Genomic DNA, 27,978 nt, shown 5'->3' on the forward strand with positions numbered 1-27,978 from the left:
ATCATGCATTTCTGTCACAACAGTAAAGACACACCGTAGGTCTGCTGACAGCCTGACGCTCTGCTGGTGACCCCTAGAGGCTGCAGTTGTAATTACACCTCACAATAAGATCACCGTACTGATGATTCAGCCAGATATTCTGATACTCGGAGTTTTGCTTTAAGACTCATCTTAACATGTAATTATGAACATTTAAAGCAGTTCTTTGACAAAGTTTCTGATTTAGTATCTGCCTAAAGGATGAGCCTGTTTTATTAGACTACATTGTTTTTTAGAGCATGGTAATTTAAAAGTTAAGTGTAAAGCTCACGTCCTTGAGGAGTGAAACTACCAGCATGCAAAACCAGGAGACCCCTCAGTAAAGCTGGTTAATCCCTGTTGTTCCTCCCTCACTCATTAAGCCTTTATTGTGACTTTAATCTGCGGTGTAGGATTAGCAGCGGAGACACCTGTGGTTGCGTGTCGTTGCAGGGATTCAGTCCCGTGCGCCCTCACGCTCGCTTCATTGGATTAATCAGCACAGCACTCTGTGACTGTGTTAAAAATAGCAGCAATGTTGTAGTGAGGATGATGTGTCTTTTTGTAGGCCAACCCTAAAGTTTCTGTCTCCATGTGTTCCCTCAGCAGTTTTTTTTGGACCAATAGATTAGGGATAATTCAGGTTTATTTCAATTTGGGTCTTAGTTTGCATCTTGTTTGTTCTATCAAAAATAACAAGAAGTATTCAGCAAGTAAATGGCTGACATCTGAGAACATCACAGGCAGATGACAGAAAATCAAAGTGAAAGCTCCACCCTCTCGTCCAAAGATGGTCACTTCTGGCTCCAAATATCCAAAATGGCGCCGGTCAAAATGCCAAACTCGAGGCTGGGAATACTGACTGGTTACTATTGCCTTCCATCTTGCAATGGATTGCAGCATATCTTCCCTGGTCCGTTTCTTTCTTTCCTCTCACCTGATTAGTCCATGCATCAGAGAGCCCAAGGTCAAATCCCTGTCCACCACCTCCCACATAAAATGCTACACCTTCAGGCAAAAATGTGATTTTTGACTTAACCCCCCAGGACACAGGACGAGGTAAGTCTGGGGTGCCCTGTACATTTCAGCACATAGGTTTGACATGATAGGGCTACTGGGTTAGAGTATTATTATTATTTATCTTACTTGGTTTCTTTTATTAGATTTGAGACTATTCTGATTACATAGTGTGGATTTATATAGATTTTTTACTGCATTGGTTTACCTGTGTGCTGGCACATGATTGTAAATAAATATACTCTACTGTCCTTTTGGTGTTGTTACCCCATCGTTTTGTTCTATCTGTAACTGTTTATTGGTGTTAAATATCCTTGTACATCCTTCAGACAGCCCGAGTGTTTTAAAAACTGTGCACAGCCACAATAAAATTCCAGAAACAGAACAGTATTCTTACAACAGTTTGCAACAGTATGTAGTATTCAGGATATGCTTCACTTAATGAGACAGAGAAGAAGAAGAAAACAGACTCAGAGCGGAAAAAAATGCAGGGGATGATGTGTCTCACGGATTCAGTGCGGATTGATAGATTTAAAAATGCTTTCTATGTTGATTGGCCATTAGAGTTAGCTTCTACGTCCTGTTAACTTAGAGTTAGCTTCTAGGTCTCGTTAGCTTAGAACTAGCTTCTAGGTCTCATTAGCTTAGAACTAGCTGCTAGGTCTCGTTAGCTTAGAACTAGCTGCTAGGGCTTGATCCCTGTCTCTACTCAATTTTACTAGCTTATTAGCCAACAATAAATAAAACAGACTTGTAGTTGTTGGACGACGTGTTCTCCCTCTTTTGATGGAGCTAAGCTAGCACTTTGCTGTTGTTTCAAGTCTTTGTACTAAGCTAGGTAACGTAACTAGGTAAAGTTAAAAGTAACCAGAATCTTGTCAAGTGTTTGGATCCTTCAAGTTGCAGTAACATGTATTACTGGACAGACTAAAGGATGAACACACATATATTAACACAGTATTTATTTTTAAATACAAATTCATATGAGTCACACAAAGTCCAAAAACACACATTTCATATAAAAAGTAACACATACATGTTATGTACATGATGCAGTTTGATGAAAAACATGCTTTGGTAATAGTTTAAAATGCTGCAGTTTGTCGGGCGACAGTGTGCATTGGCAGGAAAAAACGACGGAGGATCAAGTCAGATTAAGGCAGGTCTACATTTTCATGTTCAACTCTACTGACACAAGACAATCAAATCCTAAAATACACTTCAACACTCAGAGAAGTTCAAGCGGCACTTCACCAAAGAAAAAAAAAAATTATTATTAGTGAGGTTAAAGGACCAGATGATCTCTGCAACAATAAATCTTGTATACTTTTAAATTCATCTTAACCGTTTTCCAAATTATTCACACATTGATTTCCTACATTTTAAGATACCGCTGGTGTCAGATGGGCGTCAACACTATGAAAATTTGTTGGAGGTATAATTCATCACAGTCAACATTTAGTCACCCTGAGGTTTTCGTCAAATGCTATCACTGATAAGAACTCCAACATCAGTAAACAATGTAAACAACTTGAGGTAATACAAACAAATATAAGTAGTAATTAAGTAGTTAACAGGCTAAAACATGGGAAATCACCAGTATATCATCCTATAATTATTAAAACCATAGTTTTAAGGGCTTCATGAACAGACTATACTGACTTCTTGGAGGTACTTGTGATTGTTTCACTTACTGAATCTGAGAACAACAGCAACAAAATAACGTTAGCAAAATGGACTGACTTACGACTGGTGAAAAATGTACATACAAATTACTGAATCATGCTCTCTAATTGATAAATCATGACTAAATTAATGTACGTATATGTACATGTCAAACAGTCACATTTTTACAAGTTTAAAGATGTCAATGATAAAACAGACAATGAGGCTAAATGTTGGGTATATCCGTATTTTTAGTATGAAGCCTTCTTGTTTTCTGATCTGCTTCTGTTTGCTCTGATAAATTTTTGTTACTGCATTACAGGTAATTACATACAGAACATTAATCCTAGTGCTGAAGTCCCACCTGGAAGTGTTTTAGCAGTGCACCACTTAGCTGTAGCATGCAGGTAGCATGCTCATGGATGTACTGTATGCTCGTTAGCTTAGCCAAGTTACCCTGGTTACCCTGGTTACCCATGCTCATACAGTGTCGCTGCAGTCATTATTATTAAAATATGAGCCGTTATCCACGTATTTAAGCGATATCGCATCTCCTCCGTCCCCTAGCTACTATGAGAGGACATATGGTGGTTACATTCCAATAACAACAATATTGTTATGAATTAATATTTTATGTGCACAATTATTAATTTGAAGGCATCTTTTATCAATTTGAGAGCATGATTTATTCATTTGTGTGCGTAAATTATTGGGTATATTATTATATACCTGCTAGGCTCTATAGTTTCTAGACTGATGATTGTGCATTTTTGAAATCATCCTGTTCATGTTAGGAGTTGTCCAAGAGGCCAAAGAATCTAATGAAAACATGAAAACCAACAAAATTTAGAATAAATGTTTTTCAACTGACAAGACCAGTCAATTTTAGAGAAGTAACTGAATCTATATTGAGTATTTAGTTGACCCAAGAGAGGCATGAGATGAACTAAAACCCAAACTAGCATCTGTTCACGTTAGCTGCAACTGACATTATTAAGATTCCCATAATCCCTACAGCACTTTGTTTACTTTTCAACATTCAAGTCAAAACAACAACAACAACAACATCAAAAGAAAATAATGCACGTCGACTTCAAATGAAGCCAGTGAGAACGCATGCCAGCATGCTGTCAGATACAAACAAGACAGAAGAAGAAGAAGGTTGAGTCTGCTTGATGAAGAGCACTTGGATTTGTTCAGCAGTTGGATTGGACGGATTACACTTATTTAACCCTTCAATCCCTGTGAGCACCGGCCAATCAAATACTCCACTCGGTTAAAGTAACACCTGAGAGAGCCAAAACTGTTGTGAACATAAGACAGAGATGTGGCTCAGAACAAACAGCAGCACAAAGTTTGTCCCTTTGGTAGTGCCAGAAAAGAAATACAAAACATTTGATCTATAAGATGTCAAACACATCAGTTTGTTTTTAGATTAACCGCCGCACAACTTTCATTTCATCGAGTGAAGCTTTCTCTACTGTCTTTAGAAAAAGCATCAAGGCGGATTTATTCCGGTTTTAAAGTCTGAGTAAAGATGACAAGCAGGTAAAACCCGGCTAAATGATCTCAGGATGAGGAGCAGCATGTGTTGAGGGTCCAATAGGGCTGTCACTTTTTAAAAAAAAAGAAGTTTGAATGAATAAGAACTAACATGTAATATGTTGATGTTGAAATTAATTCAAACAGGAAGCCTCATCCTGAACTATGCTGTAGAAATGTTTCTGTTTATTCTCGTCCTCAACGACTGACAAGATGGAGCAAAAGTTACAATAAAAGTAAATAATAGCAGCAGCAGGCAAGTTTCCCTCCCAAAACATTCGATCTAGAAATAAATGGTGTCCATTCGTGGCAATGTTGTTACTCTAATTAATTTGCTTAAGTAAAATCAAAATATCAAGCTTGTTTATTAATACTGGGTGTAAATTGAATGTCTCATGGATCAGATGTCATTATCCAGATACAGATTAATACCAGGTCTCAATATGTAAATTAGGTAGGCAGAGGTGAGGGACTAGTCAACCAATACGGTCATGGGAAGCAATGCCGTGGACGGCCATCATTAGTTTTTTTGCAAGGGAAGACTTCTAGTTGCTGCTGCTACTTGTAGTTTTTGCAGGGCTTGCTTTAGTTGGCAGGAAGAGGCGGAGCTAGGTGACATTTCAACTTCCTGGGTGGACTGTTTACTTATGAATGTGGTCAAACTGTACAGATTGTATTTACACCTGCTGATCAGATCACAAGGCGAGCCTGACCACCTCCAGATGTGGTCTGACTGATCCGATCGCGTTCTGATCACAACGTGTTCTGTGCATTTACAGCTGCAGAAACGTGTGTTTCCTTATCCAGATACAGATCGCATGTTAATGCCAGGTGTACTTTGAAAAAAAAAAGTGACAGCCCAAGTTCAGTCGGACCGCTGAACTGCTCATTTTTTGTCACCAGTTTCTTGCTTTCAGTTCTTGAAGTGCATCACATGCCAGCTGTGTTGCATCAGTACAGACAGAAGAAGTAATGCAGGTACAGTAGCCAGGATGTGAGGAGTTAACTGGCGTCAGTGCTGGGAAGCAGGACTGTGGAGTATTTTAACGATTTGACATGTTTCAGTCAAGACAGCCTGTTGCCCAACTTGTCTTTGACAGTTTTCAGCACTCAGTTGGTACCAGAATAATATCGAAGTTTGACATCCAGCCCTAGCAACCACCATGGTAACCATGATAAGCCCAGCTATCAGGGTTTATTTTAACCACAAAAATAAGTAACAGTACGAGAGACGTCTACTAAAATAAGTTTTGAACCAGTGTAAGTTGAGGCTTTCTCTCTGCAGGTCTTGCAGAGCAGCTGTCGAACCAGATGATGAACCTGCAGCTACTCTCGGGAGGGTGTCATATACCCATAATCCTCTGGTTGCAAATCAGGCTCATATTCAGCAGCAAACAGAGACTCTGCTCCAGTTTGGTGTTTGATATCAGAAACATTCTCCACCGTCAGGAAAAGCAGGTGAACATAGCTCCAAATGAAGCTCAGATCCAGTTTTGGCCAAATGAAACCACAGTTGTTAAGAAGTTTTTACTGCTCCGTCACCACAGAGTCCGTCTCTTCTTAACGCTCCTCCTCAGGCGGCACCGTGACATTTGACCAGAAACTTTTCGGACATCAGCTGTGTTTTGAGGCGAGCTGCCGCGTCCCCGTCGATCACACCTGACAGATGTTGTAGTAAACAGTGTGAGCGTGCCTCTCACCCACTGAGTCGCCCATCGCCTCAAACATGCAGTCTTTGTGCGTGTGGATCTCCATCATCGGCACGTCGACGCTGTGGGAGTTGTTGTGAGCGTGTGGCGTCTGCGTGCCGTAAGACGGTACCGGCTGGAGACAACACAAAGACACATGAAGACACACCGTTAGCTTACAGTCACATAAAGATAATATGTGTGTAAAAATCTGGAATTATGGTTTTTTTTGTCTATTTTAAACATATCTGTGATATTTTATTCACTAAAAGTTGCTTATATTTCTCTAAATCCATCTTTCCTTACAGTCCAGATTCCCCTCTGTCCTCTGGCAGACTGTTTCAGAAGAATTTACATAAAATCTGCATTATTAATGAGCACTTCCTCTGATTGGCTGGGGGTGTGGCCCCCACCTTCACCCCCAGTCAATCGAAATACGGCGTAATGAATGCAGCAGCATGTGTCTCTGGGCATTAAATGACAGTGGGGTTGCCCGGAGGTTTTTAATGCCTCGTCTAATTCTAGTATTATGGCTGTATTTTTATTTTCTCATTTATTCTAATTTTAATTATTATGTGGCTTCCTGTCTCGTCTCAATGATGTCTTCCTGGTAAAATAAAGGTAAAATTAAAAAAAAAAAATCCATCTGCAATGCAAACTCTGACAACAGAAGTTACGTACACACTCAGCGTAGCGCTGGGCGGCGGCGGCGGCGGCGGCGGCAGCTTCATGCTAAAGCTTCCAGATTTGATTTGACGCTCTTGAGCCTCGTATTTCAACATTTCAAATAATTATTATGAGTGGGCGGGGTTTAGTTATGAGAGGGAATTCAATTTAAATTCTACAGATGTGATTGGATCACTCAAAGTGGGCGTGTCTTAGCAAATACAGCACCTGCCTCACCTGTTGTTAGATGAGGACGATAAGGGTTAAATGAATAAATTAAACCTTAACTCCATTCTTTGGTAATGTAAACAAAAAGATTTCTATATAAAAATACTCCATATAACATCGGGACACAGAACTGGAACTTGAAAATGTATTTTTCATTTCACTTGGTCTTTAATAGACTATAAATGAAAATTGAAGTTGTATCTACAGGTGCTTTCAGGTGGACTTTTCTGATGACAGAGAGCTGCAGAGGAGGCGGGGCTTAGGCGGAGAGTTAAGAGCTCTAATCTGTTGTGGTTGTTGGTCCAATCTGAACATGCTCTGCTGTAATCTAATCTACTGTGATTAACAGGCATGAATGAAGTAACTGCTCACAGGTGTAATGAGAGGCGGATGTTCCCCATCAGAAGCTCTGAACAGTTATGTTTGGTTTTGGACAGAAAAAAAAAAAGTTTCCTTTATGGAAGTAAAAGTTTGACAAAATCAACAATACAAGACGGCAAACAACAATGTCTCTATTTTTACATTTTTTTTGTTTGTTTTCACTTTAAAAAAAAAAGAAAATTCTAAACTTTAAGTCAAAACTATGAGGTCGCAGCTCAAAATTTTGAGTCAACATCATGAAATAATAAATGTAGCTAAATTGGTCACATATTACACCTATTTTAACCTCATTGCACTGGCTTCCACTACATTTTAGAATTCATTTTAAAATTTTGGTGCTCACTTATAGAGCCCTACATGGCCAAGCTCCACAGTACATTACGGATCTTCTCCACCCCTTCACCACCTGCCGGGCTCTTAGATCCTCCGCCCAGGGCTTTCTAAGTGAACCTCGTACACATTTTAAGACCCGGGGTGATCGTGCTTTCCAGTCGGCAGCCCCTAAGCGTTGGAACAGTCTTCCAACCAGCTTAAGAACCTTGGAAACTGTTGACTCTTTTAAAAAGCAGCTAAAAACCCATCTGTTCAGACAGTTATTTGGATAGTTTGTGCTATTCTATCTCTTAATATGTCTATTTTATCTGCTCTCTCCTTGTTTATTACTATCTGGTGTCTTTGTTTTATTTATTTTGATGCATTTGATTTTACTTCTTTGACTGTGAAGCACTTTGGTGTTTGTGAAAGGTGCTATATAAATAAACTTTACTTACTACTTACTGACTAAATTAAATTAAGAAAGTATGATATGTCAAGTATGTCAGTCATAATTTTAACTTAGTATCTCATAATTTTGACAAAGTCTAAATTTCAACTTATCATCTAACTTTTAATCAACTTTCTTTAGTTTTTTCGTGGCAGAAACAGGCTTCCATCTGTTTTCATCCCTTCTCTAACACCTATCCATCATCGTCTGTTGTCAGTCACCTCTGACCCCTTCACATCAAAGTGTGAATCTAACTGTTGGGTTTTTACCTTTCCTGTTCCACTGAGGGGGAAATCTTTCCGACAGAGGTGAGCGATGATTCCTGCCGCCAGGGCGTCGCCCAGGACGTTGATCATGGTCCGAAACCTGTCGCTGCAGAGACAGACGGGACGAGGAAAGTATTTTATATTCTATCCAGATCCTAGATTGACTTTTTTCCTCCTATAGAGTGGACGGTCGGGATGTTTGGCAGCAGTGGAAAGTAAGTAAGTACTCAAGAACAATTTTGAGATACTTTAGATGTTTTAATTGGCTGCAACTAGCTATTATCTATTATCTATTATCTATTATCTATTATCTATTATCTCTTCATCTGTTGATTATTTTCTCAATTAATCGATTAGTTGTTTGCTCCATAAAATGTCAGAAAATGGTGAAAAATGTTGATCAGTGTTGACGTCTTCAAAGATATTCAGTTTACTGTCACAGAGGACTAAAGAAACCAGAAAACATTCACCTTTAAGAAGCTGGAATCAATTTCCAAAATAGTTGGTGATTAATTTAATAGTTGGCAACTAATCAATTAATCGATTAATCGTTGCAGCTCTGATTATATTCCAGTAATATACATAATAAAATACTCTGACAGAAGCTTTTCTGCATAATTAGCACTTTAACTTACAGGATCCAGTCAATCGCCACAATGAGCGTGATGTCATCTGGCGGCAGACCCACTGATGTCAGTACGATCACCATGGTAACCAGGCCGGCCTGGGGAATCCCGGCTGCACCGATGCTGGCAGCTGTAGCTGTGATGCTGCCGGACAAACAAACAAACAGAATACAAGCTGTCAGAGATCTAAACAGTCTCCAGTTTGTTATGAGTTGATTTATTTATGGATCACAAAGTTAAAGAAGGAATAAACATAAATACAACAGAGATGTGAAGTGGGACGAACTATTTATGGTGCATTTTTCCTACAGACGATGTTTCATGACTGACATTGGATCAAAATGAAACTCTCCTGGTTAAACCTTTTAGAAAACATCTGTTTCTTCAGTAAAAAGTCAAAGGTCCAAGTGTGAAGGTACTGTGGACATAAAGATTTCAGGGTAGAAGTTACCTACAACTCCCAAGATGCATTTCTGCAAGAAAAAAAGGTCACAGCTTAAAACTCTGTGATCTGCATCGCTAACGGCGGCAGAAGATAAAGATTACAATGTTAAGAAATCTGCGTTGTAACAATTACGCTCTGATTCATGCTACATGGCTTCTTCTCCATAGCAACAGCAGCCAGCAGAGGATCATGGGTATTGTAGTATTCTTAGCCGTCTGCTAAAAATCAAAGACAAAACGTGATTTGTCAGAAATAAAGTGTGAACAACGTAAACAGGTGTGAGAATATAAACCTGTAGGATCGTTAATTTATCCAGGAGAGTCCTGAGTTTCTATGTTCAGTCACATCGTGGAGATCAATTAAAGAAATAATTTAAATGAGAACACAGAATGAGGAAAAACACTTCACATTTCTAGATGTTAAAGACAAAACACAAGACATTCAACATTAAAATTACATCACCACAAATAAACAAAAACAATAAATGTCTAAATAGAACAAGAACAGAGTGATGGCAGAAGTAAAAATGTCCGAACAACTAATCGATTAATCGAGAAAATAACTGATGAATTAATTGATAATGAAAGTAATTGTTAGTTTCAGCCCTAGTGTGGTTTATCATATTGAGAAACCTTTGTGTGATGGTTCATCTGCTGATTATTTTCTCGTTTTGTCTATAAAATGTCAGAGAAAACTGAAAAATGAGTCCAAGTTTGCAGATTTTAAACAAAGAAAAGCAGAAAATCTTCACAGCTGGAAACAGAACAGTCGGTATTAATCATTCGCCTCAGAGGCGGTTTGAGTGTTATCTGGGTTTACCTGATGGTGACCAGCTGGCCAAAGTCCAGCTCGTAGTCGTTGACCTGGGCGATAAAGATGGCCGCCACGGCTTCGTACAGCGCCGTACCGTCCATGTTGATGGTGGCGCCCACGGGGAGGACGAAGCGAGCGATCTGTCGGTCGACTTGACAGTTCTCCAACAAACACTTCATGGTGATGGGCAGCGTGGCAGAGCTGAGGAGAGACGCATTCAAATAAAGCTTTATTAAAAACCTGAACAGACCCACAACCGGCAGAGTGAGACGGGACCGGCCTCACCTGGAGGAGGTTGCCAGGGCGATCACCATGGCCTGCAGCAGCCCGCGGATGAAGGTGAAGGGGTTCTTCCTGGTGAGTAGGAAGTAGAAGAGAGGGAGGAGGATGAGTCCGTGCACGAAGAGGCCGGCGAGCACGGTGATGCCGTACCAGCCCAGCTTCTTCCCCAGCGTGCTCGGGTCCTGCATGTCCAGGATCTTTCCCGCCACCAGGAAGATGATCCCGAACGGAAAGTACCTGCGAGGAGAAGAGATGGTGGAGGTCAGTTCAGTCGCTGTGAGGTACACCAATGTCAATATTAAACATATATGTCAAACATACAAAACACAATAATAAACTAAACTAAACAATTTTATTGTACAGCACTTAGTTCAAAGTGCTTAACCAGCATAAAAGCAACTGATCAACATGATAAAATCATTTTAAAGCAAAGTTTAAAAATACAGAAACACAACAATTAAAAATGAACACCAAACACACATTCACACACACAAAATAATAATAACAATAATAATAAAAAGCCACACACACTCAGGTCATAAACTGAGAGAACAGAAAGGTTTTAAGTTCTCTTTTAAACGTGGAAACAGCAGTAACTGAAAATAAAGGACTATTAGAAAACTCCTACAGTTTAGTAAGTCCAGTGTTAACTCTCTCAGGGTTTCTGCAGGTCTTAAAGCCTCTGGAAACATGGTTTGAAATCATAAAAAATCATATATGATATCAAAGTTGAGTGTCTCATTAAGCATCCACAAAAATCTGAATGAAAATAAACATTCATAATTATCAGAAAACTGAGCTCAAAAACAGCTCATTTGGCTGCTCAAAGCATTTCTCAGGACTGTGTGGGCGTGTCCAGATCATGTTTGATTGACAGCTCATTTTGAGCTCAAGTACCACTTTATTTTCTATTCATTCACTAAAACATTTTACTGATATGGAATAAAATACCAAATCTATCAAATGGACTCTACTTGGTTAGAAAGCTTGAATAATCAAATAACTAGCAAAACAGGTTAAACCAGCCAAATCTGTGTTTTTATTTTACTATACCTCCCAGCGTGTGATGCTAATCGTTTTAGCATCTTCCATTCACTTACATGAAACGGTTAGCATTAGCTTTTCTATTCAAAACTTTTGAGCTTATTATCAACTACCCCAGTGGCCTACTGGTTATCTTGACTAATCGGCCAACTAGGAGACTAGAGAAGGGGCTTTAAAAAGTCGTTACAAGCATCGAATCCAGTTCCCTCAAAAAAGGCCTTAGAAAGTATTAAAAATTATTAAATTAGTTTACAAAGGTCTTGAATATGTTTTCTTGCCTGCTGTAGACAGATAGATTAGGTACCTCTATAAACTACATGTGAGGCTGCTGTGACAGTAGATTGTGCTGAAAGCTGTTAAATGTTTTTTTGTGTCAGTTTCAGTCAGCAAACACCGTTTGAGGACGTTCATAAACTCATAACGGGAAACTGCAAATTTTAGCAAAAACAAAAAATATTATTTTGTCAATTTTCTACCACATAGCTCAGCTCATGTTAATTGATTAATTATATTACTAGAAGTTATTGTTACAGACAGCTGGCAAAAATGTGATATTGAAAATCTGTTAAAAAGGTCTTCAATGTAATTTGTTGAACACTGCAGACGTGTGTTGATATTTTCCTTTAAACCTGCATTAACTGATGTTTTTGTCCACTAGTTTTCATCAGAAACAAGCAGTGAACTCAACTCTGACACATAATCAGCTTTAAGTTCATATGTTGAACTTGTCAGCAAACAGTTGTTTATTTCCACATCCAGCAGTTACGGAGCAACATTATCATTCATGTGGAGTCGTGTTTCTGTCCAATATTCACTCTCTTTTAGCTCTGTTTTTACTCTCTACCAACTCCTGAGGGAAATATCTGGCTCTTTAGCTGCTAAATGCTCCACTATGTTCACCAGCTAGTCTACAGCTAACTGTGTCTGTTTGGTGCTGAGCAGGTAGTGTTCAGCGGCTTTTTACAGCTTTTTCTCTCTGAAAACGACGCTATGAGACGCTGAGAGTGAACCAGAACAGTAAAGTTGCAGCCAGACAGATAAATAATGAGCTGAAACTCACTATAAAGCTCCGTAAAGCCGAGAGGAGCTGCAGAGTCTCTGATAATTCTCCATAGATTCATCACTACGAGCCACAACCAACACATTACTCACTGTATAGATCAGACTGTGGAGGATAGAAATGTAGATTACAGACGCTTTAAATTCAGTTGCTGCAGTTTTAGATGTAACAGCTCTCAGCAGCAGCGCTGTCTGTGTCTGTATGTGTTCAGTCTCCAGATATTTATGCTTCATATGGACGCTGCTGCTCTTCTTAATCTGCTCAGGTGCTGAAGCTGCAGCTGAGTCCTGCATGATGTCACAACCGGCACGTTCACACCTCCTGACCACCTGACCACCTGACCACCTGACGGGTCATCAGGTCAGATCCACAAAGTCCTCCTCTGTGTGAGAAGATGAACACTCAGCAGTCAAACACTGAGTGAACAATTACACTAATAAACCAACAATACCGAGAGGTGAGTTCATTTTTCCCAAACTAACAGGTTGATGCTGCCATGTAGGTCAAATAAAAACTCAACTCCACACCCGAGTCACCTTAACGTCAATGTCTCCAGTCAATCTTACTCAGATGAACATAAAGACCAAAGCAGCACTAAGTCAAACATGCTGTTGTTTCACCTTCTGAGATCTCTGTAATACATTTATAAATAAATAATAGAGTTTTACAGTTTAATAAACTATGAAACATGTAAAATCGGGCTTGAGGTAATATATTATACAACTCTTTACACATAGAGAACCTGGACACACATGCTGATGTGGAAAATAACTGCAGTTCACCTTTAAGGTCAAACTCAGGGAACAAATGTCCCTTTTCTTACTGTTGTTCAATAACTCACAAGCTTCACAGCCAATCAGACGCTCACAAATAAAAATACGAAGCAAACAGAACGAGACACGTTATCAAACTAAACTTTCTGACACTGAAAACAGTTACAAGCTAAAGAGAAAACCGACATGATAGATATAAAGTTAGACGTTACAGTGAGGTGGAGGAAGTATTCAGACCAGTGGGGCGGTGATTGTACCCATCACCGCCCCACTGGTGAACTATATGTTCACGCTGAGTCTTCAGCTCACCACACAGCGGCGTTGATGATCTTCATGACGCACTCGTTGATACACTGACAGACGTTGACCAGCGGAGCTCCTCGTTCTCCCATCCTGCCCAGCAGCAGACCTGCAGCAACATATTTATATTAACCATCTGAACAGATATTAATGACAATATATTAATGATGTAATGAGCCTGATATCAGCAGGTGAACAATATTAATTATGACAGATTATTGATGGTATTTTAGAATTTTACATTGAAATTTACATGTAAAATTTGAGATTTTCATGATGTTTTATGCTTCACCACCTGAAAACACACTCCAACGTTCAGTTTGACTCTGATTTAATTCCACAACTTCAGCCTGTTGGACCAGAACTCATTTATTCTTCACAAACACAGAAAACAGACCAACAGAAAAGCTTTTTTTTAATCTTTTAATCAGCCATAAATGAAGCTGCTGCTGTTTATCACGTGTGGAGAACCAACAGAGTTCGTCTCTAGTCTGCAAGTGCAACACAGAACATACAATATATTCATGTAGGAGTCATTTTTAGACAGAATAAGCTGTTTAGCTTTCACTTATTAATGGGAAACACAACATCAGCAACATCCTGAAATATTCTGGTCCATGACTGAACCTGATTACCAGAATAACTCAACTCAACGTTTGGAAGTAACTTCAGGAAGTTTCCCTCCAAAAAAAGAAAAGTGGTTTGTTGGAGGTGAGAGTGAAGGTCGAAACATATTATTGATTATGTGTTGTTGATTATGGGTTGTAGAAGGTGCTTTTCACATGCAGCCTGTTCAAAAAACTGTTCAAAAGAAAACTTTTTAGATGTGGTCGATGTTCATTTACAACTTAATTCTGGATGTTTGTATGACTGACTGACCCATGGTGGCGGAGAAGATGACGATGCCGAGGACGTTCATCTGCTGGCTGCTGCCGGGACTCGTCTTGTACATGATCTCTGGCGCCGGTGTCAGCTCCAGATACACCGTCCGACCTTTGGGGTCGCTCTCGTCGGGGACCACGTACACGAAGTTTGGTTGGATGGTTCTGGTCGGGACTTTGAGGATGGGAATCAGGTCCGTTTTGTACTGCGGGAACACAAAGAGAAAACATTTAAAGAGCGAAAAGCAACGTTGAGAAACAACTTTTAAGACTTTTACGATCAGCCTTGTTTTAAATCACTTTTTAAAACCAGTAGCTTCATATTCCTTATGATTAATATATTATTATTTATATATTTTATTCCTGTATCTTTGTTTTTATTGTTCTGTGTAAAACACTTTGTAACGTTGCTTTTGAGAAGTGCTTTACAAACGCACTTTATAATTTTTTTATTGTTATTTTATTATTATTAAATATACTGCATGTATATTACAAATGATTCTTTTTGTCTTGGTTTTGTGTTTGTGATCTTTGACAATGAACAAAACCAACAAACAAAGAGAAACATCACAAAACATCATCTTCCTGTTCTGGGTTCAGAGAAACATGAAACCAGTAGATTCTTATATATGTTTAATCTTTTTAATACTTTCCATCCTCAAGCATGCCGGACGTTTTTATTATTCATCATCTGTAAAATATTAGATTTGGTTTTTTTGTCAGCCAAAGTCTATGAAGAGCTGTGCAGTTAATCTACTGAGAAAAAACAGTCTTGACATCTTGGAGCTGAGATCATGAACACAGACCAACCTGCTGTGGTGATTTTATATAAATATATATATATATATATATATATATATATATATATATATATATATATATATATATATATATATAATATATATTTGGTCTGAATGTGTGTCTGCTGTTCTCTCACCTGCTGAAATGTGGCCTCGATCAGATTAGAGGGAACCATGTTCCTGTGGAGGAAAAACAAACATATTGATGGTTATTGATTAAACAGTAAAACAGTAACGTGAGTTAACAATAGCAGCAGATCTGCCGTAAATTAGACAACAATTAGACAACAATCGTTAAAAACGTTTTCCTCTTAAAGATCATTTCTCTCGTTCTGCTGCATCGATTTTCATCCTTTTTTTTTTTTAATAAAAACTGTCCATCATGAGTCCAACAATGTTACTGGAGAGAAATGATGAATGTGTGGAGGCTTCTTTTAACAAGCTTACAGAGTCATAAAGCACAAACACAAACAGTTCAAAACCAGGACAAATAAAACCAAAACGATGTGACCGGACAGACACGACTACAAGGAAGACAGGAAGTATATTTCTGGACATGTGGGTGACTCATGAACACTGATCCTGAGACGTTTGTTAAAGTCAGAAGAGGATTGGACTGATGTTTTGATCGGTCAAGCGGCTGCAGACACACTGTTGCACCTGGTGAACCTTTAGATGAAGGTTAAATGTGTCGTCAGTGGAGGAAGTGCTGCCAGGTGTTTGTGTGAGACTCAGATGTAACTCTGTAACAGCAGGAGGAAGGTAAACAGCAGAGGTCACACTCCAAATCACTTGACCTTCTGCGGGGGTCAGAGGTCAACAGGATTGATACGTTCAACCTGCTCGTGAGGTTCCTTCAAAAGTGGGCGTGGCCTCGGAGCGAGGCACGAGACCGCAGTCTGCCAACGTGCCACAGCAGAGATCACTGCATCCCACCGCCGCTGACTCAGTTAATCTGTCACTTATCCCTGCAGGATTACTAAAAATACACTGATCAGCCCGCTCTGTAATTGGATTCTGTGTGTGTGTGTGTGTGTGTTGGTGTGTTTTCTATGTTTTGTTGATCTAAGTGATGCTCAGCTGACTGGAAGTAAACTGCAGCCGTGAATCTGTCAAACCCATCTGGCTGCTTCTGTAAACCAAAGATTACTTTCATTATCAATTACTCTCGCTTTTTAAAGAAATTTATTTATGATTGTTTGCCCTCATTGGTGGAAAATAACTACGTACATTTACTCAAGTACAGTTTGAGGTATTTGTACTTTACTTGAGTATTTCCATGTGATGCTACTTTCTACATTTCAGAGGGAAATATTGTACTTTCTACTCCACTACATTTATTTGACAGCTTTAGTTACTTTTCAGATGAAGATTTGACACAATGGATAATATAACAAGCTTTTAAAATACAACACATTGTTAAAGATGAAACCAGTGGTTTCCAACCTTTTTGGCTTTTGACGTCTTACAAAAAGCAGTGTGTAGTCGGGGTCACATTTCACATGTCTATGAGTTGTTAACAGCTCCACCAAATAGTGATTTTTCCCTCTAAACTTCTCACATGCTTTCATTTCAATAAATGTTCAAATGATCCAATATTTCAGCAAAAATCAAAGATTAGAGAAAAAGTCCAAAAACTGAAAACAGATTTGTGTATCAGAACTTTGTTTTTTCTTCTTTCCTCTCCCATTAATCATCTCACCACCCCTCAGATTTATCTGCTGACCCTTTGGAGGGGCCCGACCCCTAGGTTGGGAACCACTGGACTAAACTAGCTAACTGTATATAAAGTAGTGTAAACTAGCTCCACCTCCAGCAGCTACAACAGTAACATGCTGCTCTAACACTGATGCTTCACTATTAATAATCTAATGATGTCATATATAATAATATATCAGTCAGAGGGACCAAACCACTACTTTTACTGCAATACTTTAACTACATCAAGCTCATAATACTTATGTACTTTTACTGCAATACTTTAACTACATCAAGCTCATAATACTTATGTACTTTTACTGCAATACTTTAACTACATCAAGCTCATAATACTTATGTACTTTTACTGTTGTAGGATTTTTCATGCAGGACTTTTACTTGTAATGGAGTATTTATACGTTGCTGTATTGGTACTTTTACTGCAGTAAAGTATCTGAGTACTTCTTCCACTGCTGCTGTATCTTTTAACAGAAGACATGAGGCGACACAAACTAACGAGTTTCATTTGAAGGCAGCATAGTATGAAAATGATAAAACATTATATATAAAAGCTTCCAGGTTTGAATTCCACCTTTAAGTGACTCCAGCTGACCTCTGACCCCTCTCACCTGATGAGGTCGAGCAGGGCGTCTGCAGAGGTCATGACAGGCCCCCCTCCCAGCCGGTTGCTCTCCATCTCCGTCCCCACGCCGGGTTTGATAATGATGACGAGCATGATGCCGACCACCACGGCGATGAAGGTGGTCCACAGGTAGTAGGTGACGGTCAGGACGCCCATCCGACAGCACGCCTTCGACTCCATCGACGACAAACCTGACATCAAACTGCACGCACAAACACAAACACACTGATATACTGAGCTTCAATTAAATCAGCAGGAGACAGTTTCATCTCTATGAGTCCAGAACAGAGATGAAGAGGATGTGTTTAGCATTAGCTTAGCATAAAGACTGGAAGCAGGGGGAAACTGCTAGCATAAGAGAACAAAAATCCACCAAATCTTCCAACAACTTCAAAGCAGTCTGATGTCTGATTCCAGTTTGATTTTATGAAAATCTGCCTGCAGAGACTAGAAAACGTTGCAGCAGATACAGATACTGCAGTCAGCTGGATTTAGTCAGTGTGATTTTATTGTTGTGGGGATGCAGGGAGGCTGCTGATGATGCATTCAAGGAAACTCTGACGTGCAAGAATTAATATTCAGCCGCTGAAAAGCATTACATCGATGTGCAGCCCTGTTTAAGACTGTCTCATCCACACAGCTGAAACACTCAGTTTCTAATTAAGGTGAAATATAAATCTAATCTTTGTCTGACGTTCCCATCAGCAGGACTCATCATCAAACTGTTACATCACTGTTGGAAGATAAATATGTTTTATGATGTGACAAAGCTGTGGTTAGGGTTTAGTTAAGTTTAGGAAGTTAAAGGGGACCTTGATCGTCATGGTTACAATAATAACCATGTGGTTAAAGGACAGATTCACAATTTTTCCACTGTGTGTTAAACCAGCAGTCAGAAAGATCCTTCAAATGTGCTTTCAATGGAAGTGATGGAGGCCAAAATCCACAGTGTGTCCACACAGTCATTTAAAAGTCTGTGTGAAGCTTCTATTCAGCTTCAGCAGTCTGAGTTAGTCATATCAAGTGGATATCTGACACATTTACAGTCTTTTTAGTAAAAAATCCCCCCTTGAGCATGTCCACACTAAGCTGGCTAGATGTGTAAATGTATCTTCTCTCCGTTTTGTCCTCCGTCCAGAGTAAAACAGCGTTTTCCTCCTCGAAAAACTGAGCTTTTCCGCAACGTCCTCCAGAGTGTGTAAATGTGAAAACGCCAACTTGGTGTTGTAAAACGGAGCTTTGTAGAAACTAGGGATGTGCAGAGAGCCCAGTATTTGTATTTGTATCTGTATTTGTTGAGGCAGCGACATTATTTGTATTTGTATCGGTATTCGAATAAAAGTGGACAGAGGCATAAAAATAATGTTTTTGTTTTTATTACACTTTTAATTTTAGAAAATTAAAGTGTTACAATAAGTGTTCATGAAGCGTGTGTCAGTAGCTCAGCTCCCAACTCTGGGACTGATGTCCAAATAAGGAAATGTGCGTCATGTAGCAGGTGGATGTGACTCCCCTCACTGAGACCTGCTGATAGACGTCACAGCGGAGCAGAGGAGAGACACTGAGATAGTGATGTAACCGACCTGCACGCTGGTATTTGACATGATTTAATTTTCCTCCTGAAAACAAATAATTTTTGAAATATTTGTATGAAACAAATATTCATTTAAAAAAAAACACACTATTTGTGCTTTGCCGAATAATGTATTTGTATTCGGGCACAGCCCTAGTAGAAACGCTGCCATATTGCTGACAGAACAGATTGTGGCAGTTTCAGCTCTGTGTTTCATTGGAAGAGGAAGAAGAAGAAACACAATAACAACAATGGCAGACAGCTTCATACGAGTGTTGTTCTCTTTATTGTCTACTCTGACAGCTTGTTTAGAGTTAAACATAACTATCGACCACCTTTCTCTGCCCAAACTTTTGGAATCTGCTGCAATAAACTAAATGTCAGGAAACAGAAACAGTATATTGTTTCTTCTTCGCTGGTTTTCTACGGCTGACTTGCTCGTCTGTCCTCCGCACATGCCCAGTAGGAAGAGAATTACCCATTTTGGCATTTTAATATGGATGGGGTTATATGGAGAAAAGAGCTCAAATTCCTGCAGCGTTTTTTCGAATTTAGTGGCTTAATGTAGACGACGTCTTAGTGTCTTGACAGACAGTGTTTCCCTGTTGAGCTGCAGGTGGAAGTATAGTAACAAAAAGAGGAACTTTGGCACTAAAAAGACTGTAACGTTGAAAGATATCTACTTGATTTGACTCATTTGGACGCTGAAGCTTCATATTAGCTTCAGATAAACTTTGAAATACATTTTTGCACAGAAGGAGGACTGTGGATTTTGTCCTCCATCACTTCCATTGTAAGGTCATTATGAAGGGATCTTCTAATGGTCAGTATGAACAGGAGGAATGATTACAGCAAGAAAAACAGCTTTAATGTTCATTTGGGCTCCTGACTGTTGGTTTAAGACACTTGAAAAACTGTTAACCCGTCCTTTGAGGTTAGGGGAGCCAGTGATTGTGAAGCATGAGTGAAGCAGCCGACGCCGACCAGCTAACACCAGCGAGCCTTGAGTGCTCAGTCTGAACAGGTGTGTGACAGAGCTGAGACTTACCTGGATGTGATGAGAGGAAGGATGAGCATCTTCAGCATCCTCATCAGCAGCTCTCCAGGAAAGGAGAAGTAGATCTTGGCCTGCAGTCATAAACGACAGAGATGTTTTAGAAAATATTTCAAAATAAAAGTGGAGGTTTTTGTCATTGCTCGTTTAGCTTTTAGTAAAATGTTTTATGACACTTGCAAAACTTTGATTCTGTGCAGCAGTGAAGTTAGATGTTGATCTCTGTGTAACTTGTAGAATAAATCAGAAATTTTAATACATTCAGTTGTTGACTCCACACCTCTTCTCTACCTCGCTGGTGCTCATGGGTACTGTAGTTTTTAGTCATTCAACACACCAAAACACACCAAGACATCCCTCTCACTTTTAAAAATCCTGTTTTCGTCTCACTTTTATTGTTCCAGGTTCATTAACTAAAGTCTGAACATTCCTCTGTTACTGTCCAGTCTCGTCAAAATAAAAGAAGATCTGAGCATTGATACACTCACTAATCTGTTGCTGGTGATTTTCTATATTTTTCTTCTTATCAACAAATCTCATGTTTGGATCCGTTGTTGTCCAGAAACTATTAAAAACACATCAGTGAGCCACACTGCTGCACTGGGTCACATGCTCCTTCAATGGCAACTATTAAATGAATCTCCAACTATTTTCACAATAAATGAATCATTTTGAGTCTATGAGAGAAAATTGAATAATCGGTTGTTACAAATGTTTTCAAACTAAGGGGTCAATATTTGCTTTCAACTGAATGTGATGTAAATGTACACGTTAATGAAGAAATCCTGCTCCTCGGTTAGTTGAACTCTTGAACTTGTTTCTATCTGAGGGTTGTTTGCTGAAACCTGTGGGGTTAGCTAGAGACATCTGTTCCTTAAGCCTACTGTTTCAGAGACTGTGTGGGATCATTGTATCACCATACATGTTTGTAAGAAGGTGTAACAGTCTGTGGAGGTGTCCATTTAGGGACCAGACTGGTCTGGTTTGGGTTCATAATCTTTAGAGAAAGGACCAGCTGAACAACAAGTTTCCTCTCCAAAATAAAAGATGATTCTATTTTTGTTTTGTGTTTTTGTATTTGGACATTTGTATAATTGTTATTAATGGTGAAGGGTTGTACAGTATCTACAACTGCTTCAACAAGTAACAATGTTTAATGCTTTCTTTATGTCTTTGTGTGTTATTATGTGAGAAAATGTCAAAATTCTCTGGTTCCAGCTTCTCAAATGTTAATATTTTCTGGTTTCTTTAGTCCTCTAAGACAGTAAACTGAATATCTTTGGGTTGTGGACAAAACAAGACATTTGACTTATATATTTTACATTTGTTTATCCACATGAGCCTTTTTTTGCAGTTTTGCACATTTTTCTTACCTCTCAGGTTGATTTTATTTAATTAATCTTGCTTTTTTATAATTATCTATTTATCTTGTGGGACTTTTTTTGTATATATCTCATTTTTCTTGGTTGTGCGGTGCTGCTACGACTTTATGACTTTGCAAATTTATCTCAGGATAAATAAAGAATCTATTTATCTATGTCACATTTGCTGCACCCTGCCAAGCTCAAGGTTTTATTCACCCTGAGCCGAGACTCACAGGTTCAGGCTGCTGCAGACTACAGTACAACCGCTAAACATATAAACAGTTCAAAGATATAACAAGATTACTTAAATCAACAGTTAATTGTGGCAAAAAAAAATGAAAGAGAAACATAACAAATCCTCACAGTTGTCTAGTTGACTTTACTCTCTCCTTCTTCCTCATGATGACCAGCGCACGTGGCAGCATGTCTGTAACTTTCATCCCCTTAAATCTGACACCGGAAGACCTTTTAATGCCGGGCTACTGTAAAATATCTGCTTGACTCGCACTAATGCACATTCTACATTACAGTGTATTACTATCATTGTACAGTGTATATTCAGTACAAATCAGACTTATTAGAGTCCTATCTTTAGTCTGTAGTCAAAGATTTTTAGTTATTTTATTCTATCTTATATTTTATTGAGTCTAATTTAGTCTAGTTTAGTCCATTGTATATAATTAGGGTTTTTAATCATATATGTTTCTCACCTACCTCATTGTTTTTTGGGTTCTTTTTGTTTTGTTTTGTTTTGTTTTGTGATTTATGTGAAGTAACTGCTGTAACTTTGGGATTAATAAAGCACTTGATCTATCTATATATCTTTATATCTACTGTCTGTAAAACAGAAAAGACCTTTCATATTTGAAATAAAGAAGGAAATCAATGAAGAACAAGTGTTGGTCCGGGCTATATTCAGTCAGCCTGAGACGGATAAATTCTTCCTAGAAAGTCCGTTCACAGAGAACAAGCTCTATTTATAACTCGCTCACAGTTACGGTATAAAGTGCAACCCTGTTTCCTAGAAACGATGTTCATATATATAATTAAATTGTTTTCCCACTTAACGCTGCCTGGATTACATTCACAGATAAGGTGTTTTCAAGTTAGTGAAGGTAACTTTTCATAAACATTCAGGTCAGGAGTCCAGAGAGAATACTGAAACTGAAATACTTAAGTAAGATAGAAGTACCTCAAAATTGTACTTAACTACAATACTTGAGTAAATAAATTTTTACCAGAGGTCAACAAATGTCTTATTTTGTCTGACCAACAGTCAAAGCTCCCAAAGATAATCAGTTTACTAGGATATGAAACAGCAAACACTCACATTGGAGAAGCTGGAACTAAAGAATGATTGACATTTTTACATGAAAACCAAAAAAGACTGATTGATTGAGCGACTAACTGGCTAATCAACTGATCATTTCACCTCTAATTCTGTTCAATTATTTCATGTAGATTGTAACTAAAAGTCTAAATGCTGTTTCAAAGCCTCCACCACCAACGCCAGGAATAAAATTCTGGTGTGGAAATGTTTGTTGGCCTAAAAGTAGTCACATTTAAATATATTAAGGTTCAAAATACTGCAACAGCTTATAAAATACTCTCCATTTATAAGTTTGGGGTCTCACAAAGTTGCAAATTTCAGAAAAAATAGGACATAAGATGTGACGTTGTGTCTTTTCCTACAGTCCAGTTTCTGTGGATTTTTACCTATGCTAACGTCATGACTAAGGTTGATGATGTCAGAAACTATTTAATTTTACACAATCATTCATCATTCTCCTCAGGATGAATTGTAATAAATTTGATCCTCTGACTTTTCATCTAGGGCCATCATCTGGCAAAAATACTTTGGTTTATGATCAAATACCTGCAGAACTACTGCCTCAGCTGTACTTGTGTTTACTTCTGATTAGAAAATAGCATGCTAAACTAAGATGGTGAACATGGTAAACATTTCACCTGCTAAACGTTGTTAGCATGCTAAGATTTGCTTTTTTGTTCAAAGCACTGTAATTTTTGTGAGTTACTCAGCCCTGATGATAAGAAACCATCTGAGAGCCTGACAGCCACTTATTCAATGGAGGGATTAATGACTGTGGATTTGGATGGCTGCAGTCTCCTGCTAATGCTCCCTGACACTGTTTTCTACAGGAACAGCATGTACCTGCAGAGAATTAATAGGTCAGTCAGCTCCCATGTTGATACTGTAATGTATATTTTTATGATGTCAGTGTGTAATGTGTTGATTGTGGCTTGTTGTGATGAACCTACAGAGAATTATCAGAGACTCTGCAGCTCCTCTCGGCTTTACGGAGCTTTATAGTGAGTTTCAGCTCATTGTTTATCTGACTGGCTGCAACTTTACTGTTCTGGTTCACTCTCAGCGTCTCATAGTGTCGTTTTGGGCCGCATCAGACAGCTGTTTTCAAGAAAAAGCTGTAAAAAGCCACTGTACACTACCTGCTCAGCACCAAACGGCAAACAGACACAATAGTGGAGCATTTAGCAGCTAAAGAGCCAGATATTTCCCTCAGGAGTTGGTAGAGAGCAAAAATAGAGCTAAAAGAGAGAATATTGAACTCACATTCAGCAGGTGGACAGAAACACGACTCCAAATGAATGATAATGTCGTTCCATAACTGCTGGATGTGGAAATAAGCAACTGTTTGCTAACAAGTTCAAAATATCAACTTAAAAGCTGATGATATGTCAGTGTTGTGTTCACTACTTGTTTCTGATGAAAACTAGTGGACAGAAAAACATTTATTGCAAGTTAAAAGGAAAATATCAACACAGGAGCTTAACTGGAAAGTTTAGGGGACAGGAATGTTACAATCATTATAAATTAGGTTGGTTAGCCTAACTTGCTAGCTTCCATTCCCAAGTGGAATACAGATGTAAGCATCAACTGTTGGAGGGAAGCAGACAGCTTAAATGACTAAATCTTAAAACGGTTTTATCCCCTTAAGAAAAATTGAAAAAAAAATGAACATGCAAGTATAAATATAGGAGCTTGATGGGAAAGGTACGTTGGAATCAGTGCCAACGTTAGCAGGTTAGCCTAGCTTGCTAGTTTGCTAGCTTCCACTTTACAAGTGGAATACAAATTTAACAGCATGGTCGGTCCCCCTAAATACTGATGTTGTAAGGGGGCAGATGACTTAAACGTGACATCCTAAAACAGTTTTATCTTCTTCGGAAAAATATGAAACAAGCAGGCATCAACGCGGGAGTGTGATGGAAAGTTTAAAGTTAAGTATCAACAAGGGAACCGAGATAAATGTTTTCCAAGGTTTTAGCTAGCTTGCTAATTTCCGTATCAACGTGGAAACTTGGGAAAATGTAAAGTACCTTGACATGGACTTGACATAAAGATGAACATAACGTAACTGGAATCAGTGCTAACGTTAGCAAACTAGGCAAGCCTCTGCTTTCTGAGTGAAAGCCGGTTAGCCTAGCCTGCTAATTTCCCCTCTCTTTCCAAGTGGAATACAAAATTAAAGGATTTAAAGGAAAGTATCAAGAAGAAATTTAAGGTAAAGTATCAGCACAGGAACTTGACAGAAAAATAATGAGAACAAAAAATAACTTCTGGAATCAATGCTAATGCTAGGCTTACTAGCCTCTACTTTTTTAGTAAATGGGAATGCTTGATGGGAAAGTTCAGCAAGTCAGCACCTTAGCTGAAAGTACCAGCAGGTGAGTCCAGAAGGGAAATTCAAAGGAAAGTATCAGCATGGTAGCTTGACAGAAAAATAACATAAACAAAAGGCAACTTCTGTTGGAATCAGTGCTAACGAGAGAATGGGAATGCTTGATGGGAAATTTAAAAGAAAGTATCAATTGGAAATTTAAAGTAAAGTATCAACACAGTAGCTGCAAATGAGTCCTGATGGGAAATTCAAAGGAAAGTATCAGCAAGGGAGCTTGAGAGAAAAATAATGAAAATGAATAATAAAGTCTTTTAGAATCAGTGCTAAGTTTAGCAAGATAGGCTTACTAGCCTCTGCTTTCTGAGTGAAAGCTGGTTAGCGTGCTAGCTTCCACTTTTAGGTGGAATACAAACTTAAAGGTTTTAATGATTTAAGAATTTAAAGTAAAGTATCGAGAAGCAATTTATGTAAAGTATCAACATGGGAACTTGGGAAAATTTAAAGGAAAGTATCGAGAATTTGACATATAAAGATGAATGAAAAGTAACTTCTGTGGGAATCAGTGCTAATTAGTGAGTGTGAATGCTTGATGGGTAATTTAAAGGTAGTATCAACAGAAAATTTAAAGGAAAGTGTCAACATGGTAGCTGATATTTAAAGTCCCAGCAGGTGAGTCCAGACAGGAAGTTTAAAGGAAAGTATGGAGATGGGAGCTTTACGGGGAATTTAAAGAAAGTATCAATACTGAAGCTGAAATATTATGTCCCAGCAGGTGAGTCCTACCTGTGTGGACAGCTGAGTTCCTCTCAGCATGAAGCCCAGTGTGCAGCCTGTGATCACAGCGATGACCGACAGTGTCAGCAGCCCGTTCTTCTTACAGAAATCCCTAATGTTCCGACTGAAGTCCCCTTTAATCATCACTTGGGGGAAAGTCTTGAATCGGTCCCACATCGTCTTCCCCGTGTCTCCCGGAGCAAAGGAACTGTGCTCGGAGCGCGCCTCCTCCTCGCCGCTCGGTAAAAGAAGTTCCTCCATGCCCTCCAAAATTTTTCTGGTTGTCTTTCTCTGTGTTTGTGTGCGGCTGGCAGGGTGACAAACCTATGTGAACCAAAGACAAGCTAACCTTTTCCGCTGAGGGATTAAATCATCACGGTCTGATCAGAGCCAACGGCAGCGCTGCAGGCCGGCTGCAGGCAGGCAGGCAGACTTACAGGAACTAAGAGGCTTAAAGAGGTGGAATAAAACCTCACACGCCTTTGTTGTGGCATCTGGTCCTGCTACTGAACTTGCTCCTGTTTTTGTTTCCGTTTCACTTGTTTTTGGCGGAACTATCAGGGTCAAAAGGTCAATGAAGAGGTCAGAGGATCCTGCAGATTTTGAGCTCAGAAAATGACTCAATATCACCTTTTAAAAACTTTGCATGAGAAATTCAAGTTTGTGAATCTGAAAAAGGTTTGTAGTTCCTTTGTACATACATATATATATATATGTATATATATATACAGTATTTGTATATATATACATGAGGCACTTATGGAATTGGTTACTTGATATGGAAGAAAGCAGGTTGACAAGAAAGATATTTATCTGGAATAAATTATTGGCTGTCAGTATAAAGATTTGTGCACATTATTCTGCAACTCTGGGTTTGGTGAGACTCTTTTTTTTAACAACGAAAAGCTCAATATTTGGTTGTTCAGAGAATCAGTGTTTGCTCAAAGCAAAGGGCAGTGGGCTGATGGTAACTGCGTATATTTATGATGATAAAAACTAGATATGGTACTGACAATTATGTATAATTCGTCTAAAAAGCAAAGACCTATGTGTCCAGCTGAGATCTGGTGTTCTAGTGTACAGTTTACTGTTGAAACTGGATGGTTTGTTCAGTGTGTCTGTTGTCCTTTTTATTGGGAACTGCACAAAGCTTTGTTTAGTAAGATAAAAATAGATGTTGATTTTTTAAAAATGGACGATGCACAAAGACTGAGTTGGTTGTTCACACATGAAACATGTAAATTAGCCAATTAGAGATAATATGTAGATATGTATTAGTTGTTTTCTGTGAACAGTTCATTCGGGATTGTTGTTTGTTTTATTTACTTCTGTATATGCTTTGCAAATGTGCCACCAGAAGATGCATGATTTGTAAAATACTGCAGTGTCTTGCAATCCTGTATTGTATAAAGAAGATAATGTAGCTGAACCTTGAACTTAGGAAAAAGATGAAGATGAAGTCTATAAATATTATTTGTACACAAATTATATCAATGCTGAGTCTGTAATCTCAAAATCACTGAGAAAAAGAAACAGTTTTTGTAAACAGACCACAGACCACACGTTTAGCCTGATTTTAACTGCAAAAACAAACAAAAAAACTTCATAATTTATGCACAATATTCACAAAGACATTCTCACATTATTTTAGTTACAAATCTGTTCACAAATGTTTTTCTCAGGTTTTAAAAGTGAGATATATAACCAAACTATTTCTGAAACTCAAAATCTTTTTAACCCTGATATGAGCCAACTTAAACTTTAAGTCATTTATAAACACTTTATGTATGATTTATATAGTGGTGTAATGTAACTAAGTACATTTACTCAAGTACTATACTGAAGTACAGTTTTAAGGTACTTGTGCTTTACTTGAGTATTTTTTCATATTTATACTCCATTACATTTATTTAACAGCTTTAGTTACTTTTCAGATTAGATCAGATCATGTT

At 38.6% G+C, this 27,978-nt stretch overlaps 1 protein-coding gene across 1 annotated transcript; it reads right to left on the minus strand.

Annotated features, from left to right (window-relative positions):
* Positions 1-27,576, minus strand: slc1a8a (solute carrier family 1 member 8a). Its single transcript, XM_044362257.1, has 11 exons — positions 26,036-27,576; positions 20,221-20,300; positions 17,586-17,801; positions 15,396-15,438; positions 14,457-14,664; positions 13,587-13,686; positions 10,404-10,637; positions 10,125-10,319; positions 8,870-9,004; positions 8,238-8,340; positions 1-6,066 (listed from the first exon to the last, which is right to left on the minus strand). Exons 1-11 carry the CDS (start codon positions 26,285-26,287, stop codon positions 5,896-5,898), a joined length of 1,737 nt encoding a protein of 578 aa, XP_044218192.1. The 5' UTR covers positions 26,288-27,576; the 3' UTR covers positions 1-5,895.
* Between the last annotated feature and the right edge of the window lie 402 nt (positions 27,577-27,978).

This window comes from Thunnus albacares, chromosome 9 (genome assembly GCF_914725855.1).
Source record: "Thunnus albacares chromosome 9, fThuAlb1.1, whole genome shotgun sequence".
Taxonomy (NCBI): Eukaryota; Metazoa; Chordata; class Actinopteri; order Scombriformes; family Scombridae; genus Thunnus; species Thunnus albacares.